General features: G+C 35.2%; 1 protein-coding gene across 2 annotated transcripts in view; it reads left to right on the forward strand.

The window, feature by feature from the left end:
* Positions 1 to 15781, forward strand: part of LOC137616649 (ATP-binding cassette sub-family C member 5-like) — a 110249-nt gene that overhangs the window by 68438 nt on the left and 26030 nt on the right. For both annotated transcript variants that reach the window (XM_068346570.1, XM_068346569.1), the window contains exons 3-13: positions 842 to 968; positions 1966 to 2151; positions 4979 to 5129; positions 5971 to 6126; positions 7393 to 7496; positions 8071 to 8218; positions 10630 to 10755; positions 11345 to 11475; positions 12823 to 12991; positions 13518 to 13798; positions 14638 to 14861. In XM_068346570.1, the coding sequence (XP_068202671.1) occupies positions 903 to 968; positions 1966 to 2151; positions 4979 to 5129; positions 5971 to 6126; positions 7393 to 7496; positions 8071 to 8218; positions 10630 to 10755; positions 11345 to 11475; positions 12823 to 12991; positions 13518 to 13798; positions 14638 to 14861 (1742 nt within the window). In that variant the 5' untranslated portion in view covers positions 842 to 902. The remainder of the gene's footprint in view (positions 1 to 841; positions 969 to 1965; positions 2152 to 4978; positions 5130 to 5970; positions 6127 to 7392; positions 7497 to 8070; positions 8219 to 10629; positions 10756 to 11344; positions 11476 to 12822; positions 12992 to 13517; positions 13799 to 14637; positions 14862 to 15781) is intronic.

A 15781-nucleotide genomic window follows, 5' to 3' on the forward strand; every position in this document is an offset into this window, starting at 1 on the left:
CTGACCAACTACAGTTAACCCCTCAAGAAAAGAAGAATTGTTTGGTAATCTTAGTGTTGTCAGGTGTATGAGGACAGAGGAAAACATGTGAATAATAGGCCAGACTATTCGGCGTATATGTAGGCAAAGGGAAAATGAACCGTAACCAGAGAGAAGGATCCAATGCTGCACTGTCTGGCCAGTCAAAGGACCCAATATCTCTCTCCTTCGGAGATACATGTAACTAGTGTTGATCTTTCGATGAGCTAATGAAAAATGAATGACAGACAGCTGGTCTTTCACTTACTGGCGTTCTGTATCTGAGCACTTTTTTTTTTATGATGCAATCTCTCTCCAGACAATGCCTTTGCCATTTTTGATATGATCGTGTTTGAATCACGTTGCAAAAAATAGTTATCATGAAATGTCTTTATGGAATCGAAATGACTCTTTTATTTTTTCTTGTTATGGTCTTAAAAGATAATATCTCTAGTTATACAAATTGAAAGTCAGGAGATTATTATTATTATTATTATTATTATTATTATTATTATTATTATTATTATTAGCTAAGTTACAACCCTAGTTGGAAAAGCAAGATGCTATAAGGCCAAGGGCTCCAACAGGGAAAAATAGCCCAGTGAGGAAAGGAAATAAGGAAATAAACGATATAAGAAGTAATGAAAAATGAAAGTAAAATATCTTAAAAACATTAACAACATTAAAACAGACAATGATAGTGATTTTCTTATGATAATTATTAACTTCATGATAACAATATTAATGAATATAAAGATAACCTGAGTAAATATGATTGTTAATTGACGTATTTCTCTCCCTCTCCCCCCCCCCCCCTTTCAAGGAATAAAGAAGTGTTGCCGACTAGGTATGCAGGGCTTTTCAGCACAGTCAGCGTCAACTGGATGACGTCTCTTATGTGGAAGGCTTACAAGAAGAAGATTAGTGAGGACGACCTTTGGGAGTTACCCGTAAGTCTCTTCCCAAATTGTTCATTGTTATTGTTCTGTCTAGCGATATGCTGGACTGGGGTTCAAGTTCCGCTCAAACTGGATAGTTTCTTGCAGACATCCAGCCTCTCCATCCGTATGAGCTAAGGATGAGGTGTTTGGGGGGAGCCAATATGTCTACCTGCTGAAGCATCGGCAGCCATTGCCTGGCCTTCCCTGGTCCTTGCTTGGATGATCTGCTGGACTAACTGAACAGTGAAAAAAAAACTACATTAGATTTAACACTCCTGGTAAAAGAAAAATTTAAATGTGATTTACTTTTAGATTTTTGTCAGTATAAAAATAATTTTATTTTTATCAGTTTCTATTAAATAGTTACTTTTTCTTTCATGGTATGTTAGTGAATTATTTCTTTAACGTATAAGATATAAAAAGAATATATAAAATTAGCAGCAACTAATTAATATTATTGCAATTGAGGTAAAATTACAGTAACTTTCATAGTAGTATTATAATTAATTCTTGCTTGAAGGTACACTCGTGCAACACTATTCTATGGTTTCCTTATTTCCTTTCCTCACTGGGCTATTTTCCCCGTTGGAACCCTTGGGATTATAGCATACGGTTTTTCTTGTTCAAAATAACAAGAGGAAGAGAAATAAGATAGAATAATGTGCCTGAGTGTACCCTCAAGCAAGAGATCTCTACCCAAGACAGTGGAAGACTTTGGTAAAGAGGCTATGGCATCAGGCTATTATTATTATTATTATTATTATTATTATTATTACTTGCTAAGCTACAACCCTAGCTGGAAAAGCAGGATGCTATAAGCCCAGGGGCTCCAACAGGGAAAATAGCCCAGTGAGGAAAGGAAACAAGGAAAAATAAAACATTTCAATAAGTAAAGTTTTTATATAAAAAAAAGCGTTCAAAGTTTTTCTTTGTATTTTTACAAAAAAACTATGATAATAAATCAATAATATTTGTAGTGATTACCATAATTTCCTTCTTTTTCAAGCGTGAAGAAAGCGCTAAGACCAACGGCGACCGTCTTGGGAGACTCTGGGAAGAAGAAATCGCAAGGGCCAAGAAGGCCGGTCGACCGCCCAGGCTCTGGAGAGCCGTCTGGAGGTTCTCGAGGACGAGAATATTGGTAGCGCAATTGATGGCGATGATCATAGATGTGACGTTCTTCATAGGACCAGTAAGTAATTACTTTTACTTTATGTATCAGTACCAGCCAAATTTGGCTGAATCCCTTGTCAGGCTGGGAGGAGCGGAGACAGGAGAGGTTGGGCTGTGGCACCCTAGCAGTACCAGCCAAACTCGGGTGGATCCCTTGTCAGGCTGGGAGGAGCGGAGGCAGGAGAGGTTGGGCTGTGGTATCCTAGGAGTACCAGCCAAACTCGGCTGAATCCCTTGTCAGGCTGGGAGGAGCGGAGACAGGAGAGGTTGGGCTGTGGCACCCTAGCAGTACTAGCCAAACTCGGCTGAATCCCTTGTCAGGCTAAGAGGAGCGGAGAGAGGAGAGGTCCCCTTTTGTTCCTTTGTTTGATGTCGGCTATCCCCCAGAATTGGGGTAAGTGCCTTGGTAAATAGATCAGTGAGAAATATGCATCACATTGTGTCGGTCATTGGGATATTACGTGTTTTGTTTTGATTATTTTTGAAAGCGTCATTTCCTGGGCGTTGCAGGACCAGCTAGATCTGTAAGAATTGTTTGAATAGGAATAGTAAGTCATCATCATCTCCTCCTACGCCTATTGACGCAAAGGGCCTCGGTTAGATTTCACCAGTCGTCTCTATCTTGAGCTTTTAGTTCAATACTTCACCATTCATCATCTCCTACTTCGCGCTTTATAGTCCTCAGCCATGTAGGCCTGGGTCTTCCAACTCTTCTAGTGCCTTGTGAAACCCAGCTGAACGTTTGGTAAACTAATCTCTCTTGGGGACTGCGAAGAGCATGCCCAAATCATCTCCATCTACCCCTCATCATGATCTCATCCACATATGGCACTCGAGTAATCTCTCTTATAGTTCCATTTCTAATCTTAGTAAGTAATAGACTTTATTGGACCAATGAGAAACGGACATTATATTCCTGGCTAGTACAGTGGTACCGTGTTTGCCTAGCATAGGGAATTTTAGAAGATACTTTATCCATATATTTATGTTAGGATTTTTGGAAGAAAGACTATCCATATATTTATTTTTCATTAATGTTATCAATAAAATGAAGTAATATCAATGTTGTTTTCAAATTCTAAAGAAGGTTGGTATATTAGAACAACGTTCAGTTGCATTTGTTTATTTTACTTGTTTGGCTTTTTATATATGCAAATGTTTATTTGTTGATTTTACTCAATATATGAATTGTTACTCTTCTCTCTGTTGTCTTTTGTTTTTTACAATATGGAGTTACACTGTTTATAACATACAGTAGAAGCTTAATTTACAAGGGAATATGTACTCCCACGTTCTGAAATAATAATAATGATAATAATAATAATAATAATAATAATAATAATAATGGACTAGGAGAAGACTTTTTCTTAAACTATTTGAAAAATTTTCAGTTCTGATTATTATTATTTTTTTCTCTCGAATATTTAGCTAAGAAAGCAATTAGCCGACATTCATCTCTTCCATATTGAAAAGAAAATAAATTTCGAGGCATTTCTTTACTTTCCTCCTTATAAGGGTAGAAGAAACTCTAGCTATGGTAAGCAGATCTTCTAGGAGAAGGACACTCCAAAATCAAACCGTTGTTCTCTAGTCTTGGGTAGTGCCATAGCCTCTGTACCATGGTCTTCCACTGTCTTCGGTTAGAGTTCTCTTGCTTGAGGGTACACTCGGGCACACTATTCTATCTAATTTCTCTTCCTCTTGTTTTGTTAAAGTTTTTATAGTTTATATAGGAAATATTTATTTTAATGTTACTGTTCTTAAATTATTCTCTTTTTCCTTGTTTCCTTTCCTCACTGGGCTATTTTCCCTGCTGGGGGCCCCTGGGCTTATAGCATCCTGCTTTATAACTAGGGTTGTAGCTTAGCAAGTAATAATAATAATAATAATGCGAGAGAGTACATCGGAGGAGTACAAACTACAATGGCATATACGAATCAGGCCATTGTTGAGTCATCAGCAGCCATTGCCTGGCCCTCCTTGGTCCTAGCTTGGGTGGAGAGGGGGCTCTTGCGCTGATCAAGCAATGAAACTAATAATAATGTTAATATATGTAGGATATATATTTATTAGTTTATTTGGTCGCTGCAACCTTACCATTAGTGTGAGCTAAAGATGGGATGTTTGGGGGAGCCTATAGGTCTATCTGCTGAGTCATCAGCAGCCATTGCCTAGCCCTCCTTGGTCCTAGCTTGGATGGAGAGGGGGCTTGGGCGCTGATCATATGCAATATGGTCAGTCTCTAGGGCATTGGCCCGCTCGATAGGGCAATGCCACTGTCCCTGGCTCCTGGCATTCATGAGTGACCTTTAAAACCTTTTAAACAGTTACCAGGTAAGGTCAGCCTATATCCTTCCCAGCCAAGCAATAAAGCTAATAATAATGATACCATATGTATTTATTTATTGGTAAAATGTCTCCCTCAACGTTTCAGATAGTGTATCTTCACACTCCCTCTCACACTCTTTCTCTCTCTTTCTCTGACTCTCTCTCTCTCTCTGGGTGGATCTCTTTCTTAACCTTGTCTTACTGTTATGTGACTACTTCGGTCTCTCCTTCCTTCTGGTGTCTCACACTCCCTCTCACACTCTTTCTCTCTCTTTCTCTGACTCTGAATCTCTTTCCTAACCTTCATCATCATCATTATCATCTCCTAATGATATAAAGCAAAAGAAATATCATAAGAGTATTGCTAACAACAACCCCCAGCATGAGTGACCTTTAAAACCTTTTAAACAGTTTCCAGGTAAGGTCAGTCTATGTCCTCCCCAGCCATGCAATAAAACTAATAATAATGATACCATATGTATTTATTTATTGGTAAAATGTCTCCCTCAACCTTTCAGATAGTGTATCTTCAGAGAATCTTAGAATACATCAACAGCGCCGAAATTGACCATCTTTACGCAACGAATCTTTTCCTGGGCAAGTTGCTCATCACTTCGCTTCTCCCGATCATTTTCTTCAACGCTCTTTATATTCTGGGCGTTCATAATGGTAAGTCAGATGACATAATTGGGTATTTGTATAGATAGATCATGCGCACGGTTGCCAGTTTTTTTTTTTTTTTTTAATGAGAAAAGGCCAACTTCTAATCAACTGCCGCTTTACAACCCATTAGTGAAAAAGCCAAAAAAAATGACATTTGAGGTCAAACTTTTTTCACGATATTAATAAAGCCCAATTTCATAAAGGTCAAATTTGAGGTTTTTGACCTGAAAAAGGACAACCTGGTAACGCTGCTCATGCAATAGGAGAATACAGTGGAATCCTATTGTCAGATCTTAATTTATATCCAGATTAATCTGTGCCATAATGTTTATAGTAATTGTGTGCATAATGTCATACAAAATATACAATAAATACAATAAATATGTGAAATAAATTAAAATATATCTTCAAGACACATGTGGTAGAGTTAATGGACTAAGTGGAAGGCTGCTGGTCCTCACAATTTTCGTTTGCTCTTAGCACCATCACTAACTTTTTAGGTCCTATTGTGCTTAAATAAATAGCAATTAAAACAGTTAGAATTAACAAAATAGTACACAGATATTGAATAGTTACCCACTGGGAAAAAGCTACTCAAAATTTTCAAACGTGTTTTTATGTTAATATTTCCTTCTGGGGTCCCCCTCCCTGGGGACCCTAAGGAGACCTTTAACATTATGAAAGCTAATTATTGTAAGTCAAATTATATAAATTTTCAAACGTGTTTTTCTTACCTTAAGTTTTCCTACTCGCCCATTTGGGAACACTAAGGAGACCTTCAGCATTCTGAACCCTAATAATTGTAAGTCAAATTAAATGTTGGTTTTAACAACTCTCTTCTCCATAGGTTCCAGATTGGCAGGAGCATTGCAGGCCCTTGTATACAAGAAGACTCTAACGCTGAAGACAGGAGGGGAGAATCTAGCTGCTCAGGTCATTAACTTCTCGACGAATGATATGGAGAGAATATTTGAAGCCTGCTTGTCCTGTGTGTTTTTAATTGGTGAGTTCGAGTCATAGGAACTTTAATATCAGACATTTTAAGAGGGGAATTAATACCCTTTTTAGATTTATTTGAATGTTGCTGGTCTTAAAACCTATAATTTTATTTGTTCATTGCTTCTCTTGTAGTTTATTTATTTATTTTATTTTCTTTCCTCACTGGGTTATTTTTCCCTGTTGGAGCCCTTGGTCTTAAATCATCTTGCTTTTCCAAATAAGGTTGTAGTTTAGTTAGAATTAATAATAATAATAATAATAATAATAAATAATAATCATAATAATGAAAATTATTAATAATGATAATGATAATATTAGTGATAGTAATTAATGATAATAATAATAATAATCATAATAATGATAATAATAATAATAATGAATAATAATGCTAATGATAATTATAATTATAATAGTAATAATAGTAATAATGATAATAATACTATTAATAATCAATAATAATAATAACAATAATAATAATAAAAATAATAATAAAGATAATTAATAATAATAATAATAATAATAATAATAATAATAATAAGTTTGAATAAGACTGTTAAAATAACATTGAATGTATTCAGAGAACTACGTCATAACCTCAATAGATATTTAGATTGAAAATAGGATGATTGACTGTCATAAGATAAAAAGGTGTAATGTTTAAAAAAAGAAAACTTATTCAATTGCTTTTATATCTATTTTTCTCAAATGAATTTCTACTTTTAAAATTATTTTTGTATCATAATCTATTATTATTTTCTCAACTTTTTAACTTAATTCTTTTATATTCCTTTCTATTATTATTATTATCATTATTATTATTATTATTATTATTATCATTATTACTATTATTATTATTATTATTATTATTATCATTATTACTATTATTATTATCATTACTATTATTATCATTATTATCCTTATTATTACTATTATTATTTTTATTATTATTATTACTATTATTATTATTATTACTATTATCATTATTATTATTATTATTATTATTATTATCATTATTTTATTATTATTATTATTATTATTATTATTATTAAATTTATTATTATTATTATCATTGTTATTATTATCATTATTATTACTATTATTATCATTATTATTACTAATATTGTTAATACTACTACTATTATTATTATTACTATTGTTATCATTATTATTATTATCAGTATTATTATTATCATTATTATTATTATCAGTATTATCATTATCATTATTATTATTATCAGTATTGTCATTATCATTATTATTATCATTCCAGAGGTGCCTTTCATCTTCGTCATGAACTTTTGCTACTGTGTAGCCGCTTTTGGTCCTTGGGCAGCTGTCGGTTTTGGGGTGTACCTTGCATTCTATCCAATGATGGTAAGTGTACTTAAACTCTCTCTCTCTCTCTCTCTCTCTCTCTCTCTCTCTCTCTCTCTCTCTCTCTCTCTCTCTCTCTCTCTCTCTCTCTCTCTCTCTCGTCTTGCAAAATTTTTAATCTAATTAAAGGTTCAATACGCATTTCCTAATGTTGTGCTAATGTCTGACTCGAAATATTACTAGCATATAAGTTTCCACGTCTAAAATCTTCATTACAGTGTTTGTAATTATTATCTTAACCTTTATCATTGCTCTTATCTTTATTCTGATCTTTTAAGTGATTTTCATCTTGATAAATCATTGAGTTTGAAAGCGTTCACATCTTGTATCTTCATCGTATTTTGTGTCTGTGTATCAATATTCTTATTACCTTTATCCTTATCTTGTTTGTGTCTCTGTATTAATATGATTATTGTCTATACCTTTACCTTGCTTATGATTGTGTATTAATATTATCATTGTATTTATCCTTATCTTATTTGTGTCTGTGTATTAATATGATTATTGTCTATACTTTTATCTTGTTTGTGTCTGTGTATTAATATTAATATTATCTTTATCTTTATCTTAAAAGGCCCTTATCGCCCGAGTGCAAAGCAACATCAGGGAGGAGACGATCCGGGAGACGGACAGACGTGTGGGACTCATGAGTGAGATCCTGAACAGCATCAGACTCATCAAGATGTACGCCTGGGAGGAGGCATTCGCCAAGAAGATCGCAGGTAAGCAAATGAATAGCAAAAACAACGAAAAAATATAGTAATTATCTGTATTGAATTTGCTATATCTTGGAAATAAAACAATACTTGGTGAATAAATGACACTCTGGGTATTAGACAAACATCATGCATGTAAAATCTTTATTAAAAATGGATCTAACACGCCATGCAATGGAGTTAATGTATAAAAACTAAAGACTCCTATGTTAATTCAATGGAGAAAATCGGCCAAGCACCTCCAATGACGTCACGGCATTAGCTCCGCCCCCACCGCCGGAGTTGAACGGAACCTATCTGTATTGACTCTAGGCGACCTACTATCACGACAGTATTAACAGTTAATTCAAGCGTGCACATGCGTTTATATGTATTTATTCCTGCTGGAGCCTTTGGGCTTATAGCATCCTGCTTTTCCAACTAAGGTTGTAGGTTAGCTAGTAATAATAATATATACATGTATAGTGCTCTCTCTCTCTCTCTCTCTCTCTCTCTCTCTCTCTCTCTCTCTCTCTCTCTCTCTCTTTATATATATATATATATATATATATATATATATATATATATATATATATATATATATATATATATCCCTATTTGAGTGAGGTAACGTGATAAAAGGATTTGTGTATCGCCTTGATCAACAAAGCTGTACTAGTCTGGGCCACCCATACTAGGTTAGTTTGGTGTGAGCGACCAGACGGAAGTCTCCCACCATCACCAATCCGCAGTTAGCAAGAGTGGAGATGAAAATGTCCAAAACCCCAGACGAATAAGGACATAACTGAGGCCTTTATCCTAAAGTGGACTAGAAACGGCTGTATTTGTAGTCGTTATTGTATACAAAAGTGGTTCTAAGATTGACCATCGTTTGTTAAGTCCTGAGTTACTCCCACTATTATTATTATTATCATTAAATGCTAAGCTACAACCCTAGTTGGAAAAGCAGGATGCTACAAGCCCAGGGGCCCCAACAGGGAAAATAGGCCAGTGAGGAAAGGAAACAAGGATAAATAATATATTTTAAGAACAGAAACATTAAAATAAATATTTCCCATATAAACTATTAAAAGTTTAACAAAACAAGAGGAAGAGAAGTTGGACAGAATAGCGTGCCCGAGTGTACCCTCAAGCAAGAGAACTCCAACCCAAGACAGTGGAAGACCATGGTACAGAGGCTATGGCACTACCCAAGACTAGAGAACAATGGTTTGATTTTGGAGTGTCCTTCTCCTAGAAGAGCTGCCTACCATAGCTAAAAAGTCTCTTCTACCCTACCCAAGAGGAAAGTAGCCACTGAACAATTACAGTGCTGTAGTTAACCCCTTGGGTGAAGAAGAATTGTTTGGTAATCTCAGTGTTGTTAGGTGTATTAAGACAGAGGAGAATCTGTAAAGAAAAGGCCAGACTATTCGGTGTCTATGTAGGCAAAGGGAAAGAACCATAACCAGAGAGAAGGATCCAATGTAGTACTGTCTGGCCAGTCAAAGGACCCCATAACTTTAGCGGTAGTATCTCAAAATTTAAAGGCCACTAATGAATGGCAGAGGCAAGGGACAGTGACATTGCCATATCAAGCGGGACAAAGCCTAGAGGCTTACCATATATACATGTGATCAGCCCCCAAGCCCCCTCTCCACCCAATCTAGGACCAAGGAGGGCCAGTGAATGGCTTGCTGATGACTCAACAGATAGACCTATAGGCTCCCCCCCCCCACATCCTTAGGTCATAAGGATGGTAAGGTTCCAGACACTAAAGGAACTAACGAGTGTGAGTGGGACGTTACCAATCAGGACAAGGGTCAAGCACTCTCACTGTAATGTAATAGCGTCTCCTTCCATATGACCATCCTTTGCATTCAGATCTTCCCGGACAGTTCCACCCTGTTCGTAATACAATGCAGTTAATTCCATTAGTCATGCCTTCCCCATCATGAGGCTCAGTACTGTACAGTAATCTAGAAGTTTTATTCCAGGTCTGGCCAAGTTGTGGAATGATCTTTCTAATCGGGTTGTTGAATTGGTAGGACTTCAAAAGTTCAAACTTGCAGAAAATCTTTTCATGTTGAACAGGCTGACATAAGTCTCTTATTATTTTATGTATGAAAGATTGTTTTAATGTCATTACTGTTCTTGAAATATTCTATTTTAATTATTTAATATTTCTCATGTAGTTTATTCATTTCCTTATTTCCTTTCCTCACTGGGTTATTTTTCCCTGTTGGAGCCCTTGGGCTTATAGCACCCTGCTTTTCCAACTAGGGTTGTAGCTTAGCAAGTAATAATTATAATATTCCATCCAAAAGGAAAACAGGCATTTGATAAAAACAAAGAAAATGGTGCATATGTGTCTATACCATGCTGGAACAACTGCATAGAATACCATAAAAAAAAAAATGTCTTCATTTCATTTTCAGATATTCGCAAGTGCGAAATGAAGAAACACAGAGTTGGCGCTCTGCTAAGTTCCATCACGAACACTTTGACGCCGAGCATCGGGATATTGGCAACTATAGCAACACTACTGAGTTTCACACTAACGGGTAAATAAATCAGACCCACTCAGCTTCATACTTATCGTAAGGGATGTGTTTAAAAATGTCTGGTCTTTACCTTACAGTTAAATAACTTGACTTAAATCGCCTGGCCTTACCCACGACCAAGTATGTGTATATATATCATATTGATATTTGTATTTACAGTATATATATATATATATATATATATATATATATATATATATATATATATATATATATATATATATATACTGTATATATGTATATATGTATATATATATATATATATATATATATATATATATATATATATATATTTATATATATATATATATACATATTTATATGTTTATTTATTTATGTATATATTCATATATATACATATGTTTATATATATATACATATATATACATATTTTTGTGTGTATGTGTCATCACATACATACATACGTACATATACATACATCTCATTTTATACAAACCCTTTTTCCAAGTAATATACCAGCAAAGACCTTACTGAATCACTCAAATTAGAAGCCATTGACATTTTAACTTTCCATCCGTCAAAATCCCCATCAGGGTCACTATCAAAGGACTCTCTCCTCTCCCCAAAGGTCAGGCAGTGACTTCGTCAGAAGCCTTCACGATCTTCAGTCTCTTCAACCTGATGGGCTTCACCGTCAGTCTCCTGCCCTACGTCATAAGGTGTCTTGCCGAGGCCGCAATATCCTTATCCAGGATGGAGGTAATGTAGGGGTCTATGGTCATAGTTCATCAGAATAGAGTAATTTTAGTAAAAGTAATTTTATCATATAGGAATATTTGTGTTACTTTGAATCCTTTCCAGCTGATGTCACAGCTTATATACTTTGAATCCTTTCCAGCTGATGCCACAGCTTATATACTTTGTATCCTTTCCAGCTGATGTCACAACTTATATACTTTGAGTCCTTTCCAGCTGATATCACAGCTTATATACTCTGAATCCCTTCCAGCTGATGTCACAGCTTCTATACTTTGAATCCCTTCCAGCTGATGCCACAGCCTATATACTTTGTATCCTTTCCAGCTGATGTCACAACTTATATACTTTGAGTCCTTTCCAGCTGATATCACAGCTTATAATTATACTTTGAATCCTTTCCAGCTGATGTCACAGCTTATATACTTTGAATCCTTTCCCACTAATGTCACAGCTTATATATGAAAAGCTCTAATAACTTGTTCGGGGTATTATGGAACAATGATAGCTACTCTTCTTTCCCACCGTTATCCCTACATTAAGGGGTCGGTTGCCTGATGCCCCCTCTCCAATGCCTTCTATCAAAGTCATCCTCTTCCACCAAATCCTTCTCTCCATTTAGCTTACTAACATTTCTTCTTTTCCATCGTTATCCGTACATTAAGGGGTCGGTTGCCTGATGTGCCCTCTCCAAAGGCATACTCTTCCACCAAACCTCTTCCCTCCATATCCTTCTTGCAATCTAATTCTCTGCCTTCCCCAGGAAGCACTGTATTAATTTAGTTATAGATTTGTGCTCTGAAGAGATGTGGACTGTGGGCTACATTAAACCCCTTTGTGCACTAGAATTGTAGTTTTGTGCTCTGAAGAGATGTGGACTGTGGGCTACATTAAACCACTTTGTGCACTAGAATTGTAGTTTTGTGCTCTGAAGAAATGTGGACTGTGGGCTACATTAAACCACTTTGTGCACTAGAATTGTAGTTTTGTGCTCTGAAGAGATGTGGACTGTGGGCTACATTAAACCACTTTGTGCACTAGAATTGTAGTTTTGTGCTCTGAAGAGATGTGGACTGTGGGCTACATTAAACCACTTTGTGCACTAGAATTGTAGTTTTGTGCTCTGAAGAGATGTGGACTGTGGGCTACATTAAACCACTTTGTGCACAAGAATTGTAGTTTTGTGCTTTGAAGAGATGTGGACTGTGGGCTACATTAAACCCCTTTGTGCACTAAAATTGTAGTTTTATGTTCTGAAGGGATGTGGAGTGTATGCTGCATTACCCAACCTTGTGCACTAAAATTGTAGTTTCTTGTATTTAACATTATTGCTTTTGCTTCCCCCAACAGTCTCTCCTGAATTTACCAGAGCACAAGCGAACGTCCGCTGGAAAGGACAGTGCTGGAACAGCAATAGAGATAAAGGACGCCATTTTCGCCTGGGATGAATTCAACATCGACGACGAGAAGGAAGGAAATAAAAAGCTGAAGCATGTCAGGAAACGCACTACTAGCACAGGTGGGTACAAGATCGAATTCAGATACTGTATTCCCTGTATGTAGTTGCATGCAAACTCACACGTGTGCTCACAGTGATCCAGAGACTGAGAAAGTTTATATTTATGCTGCAGAGCCGGTGAGCATGGAGGGAATTGCATTAAACAGTTAATTTGTGTATTTTTTTTACATTATTGTTATTTTCATTGTTCATTACTTCTCTTGCAGGTTATTTATTTCCTTATTTACTTTCCTCACTGGGCTATTTTCCTTGTTGGAGGCCTTGGGTTTCTAGCATTCTGCTTTTTCAATTAGGGTTGTAGCTTAGCTAGTTATTATGATGATAATAATAATAATAATAATAATAATAATAATAATAGTAATAATGATAATAATAATACTGATAATAATGATAATGATAATAATAATAATGATAATAAGAATAATAATAATGATAATAAAAGGCAATTTCAGACAAATCAAGACGAAAATTATGTTGCTATTTCACAAAATGAGAACCAATACTCATGACCCTTTTCATTCCCCAGGCGAGATAGACTTAAACGAGAAAGAGGTGGAGTTACCCTCATTCTCCAAAGCCTTCAGGAAGGGCCAGCGCGAAAGCTTCAGCGGATCTATACCCGGATCAATTGCCGGCTCAATTGCCAGTTCAATCGGAACTACAATAACCGAGTACAGACGTAAGCACACGAAATCCTCAGTCAGTTTATACCGGATCAACTTGGCGATTCCGCATGGCAAACTCGTGGGCGTCTGCGGCAGCATCGGGTCGGGAAAGAGTTCGCTTATTTCGGCCATTTGTGGAGATGTGAGTATTGTTTCTCTTGGAAATGTTTCCTCATACAAGAGTCCAGTTGGTGCTTGATGAAGCTGTGCTGCTAGTTTCTCTATGTAAAAATTCACTCAGTTTTTATATACTGTATGGTTACCCCTTCCATTTAGTTTTTGATCAACCAGAAACATATCCCAGTTGTTATTATGTATTTTATACCATTTATTACATGACAGATATTTGGCATGAATGAAATTCTTCCTCTTCTCTATAAATAAATAAATGAATATATATATATATATATATATATATATATATATATATATATATATATATGTGTGTGTGTGTGTGTGTGTGTGTGTGTGTGTGTCTGTGTGTATACGTAGGTTATATACACATCTACCTATCTATCTATCTATATATATATATATATATATATATATATATATATATATATATATATATATATATACATACATCTACTGTCTATATTAATATATATATATATATATATATATATATATATATATCTCTACTGTCTATATATATATATATATATATATATATATATATATATATATATATATATATATATCTACTGTCTATATATATATATATATATATATATATATATATATATATATATATATATCTACTGTCTATATATATATATATATATATATATATATATATATATATATATATATATATATATATATATATATATATATATATAGCTGTTTGAATGTAAATGTACCCACCTTGTCCTACTAACACATATTTCCCCCTCGATTTCGTGATATTTTTCTTGAACATTTTTTTCCCGTGTATATATAATCTTCTTCAAAATACTAATATTGCTTTTAATGCTTCAGATGCGTATCAATCGTGGGAACATCTTCGTGAATGGGAAAATAGCGCTGGTGACGCAGCAGGCGTGGATTTACAGCGGAACCCTGAGGGACAACCTGCTCCTCGGGGCGCCCTACGATGAGGCCAAGTATAAAGAGGCCGTCCGGGTGTGCTGCCTCCAGTCCGACCTCGACATGCTCCCCGCCGGGGACCTGACGGAGATCGGAGACAGGGGAATTAATCTCAGGTACGTATGGCTGCTTCAGAGGCCGAAAGGATAGGTAATTTAAAGGTAAATGTGTCTTGTTTCAGTTACAGTATCATCTGAAGAGATACTCACCAGAACGTCAGATGGGCAAGCATAATCCCTCACTGTGATGCCCAACCATAGGAGTAACACCATAAACTCACAGTTTTAGGCTGGGATCGATCTGCTGCCATACGAATGCATGGCGAACGCGTTACCACTATATTATATATATATATATATATATATATATATATATATATATATTCATATATATATATATTTATATATATACATATATATACAGATATATATATATATATACATATATATATACTTTATATATATACAGTATATATGTATATATATATATATATATATATATATACATATATATATATATATATATATATATATATATATATATATATATATATATTTGTACGTACTAGCCAGTAGGCTTAACGTCCTTGTCTTGATTATTCCCTGGAGAACAAATTTGAAATAGATAAAAATAAAATATTCCAAAGAGAACAAATGTGAAATAGATAAGAATAGAAAGAAATGGAATATGAGAGTGGGGCTTAACCCGTTGGAAGCGATAAGTCGTGCTACTAGATGAAAGAAATTTAAAGAAGTTCGGGAAAACGTATCCAAAGGGAGAATTCCAAAGTTGGGAGAGGGAGAGAGGTGAAATCACTTTCTCTTGCTGTATATTCTAGCCATCCAAGTCATGTTATTTAGCCATGTAATCCACTAACCATAGAATTCCATACCCTGTAATCTCGTAGTTTTGTAACATTTTAGCTATGTAATCCCTATTTACGTAATCCCTGGTTCACGACCTGTTAATCCAGTTTTGAAAAGATAATCAGTGGTTCGTTTAAAGGTTTAAAGGTCGCGCATGAATGGCAGAGGCA

Source organism: Palaemon carinicauda, chromosome 22 (assembly GCF_036898095.1).
Source record: "Palaemon carinicauda isolate YSFRI2023 chromosome 22, ASM3689809v2, whole genome shotgun sequence".
Taxonomy (NCBI): domain Eukaryota; kingdom Metazoa; phylum Arthropoda; class Malacostraca; order Decapoda; family Palaemonidae; genus Palaemon; species Palaemon carinicauda.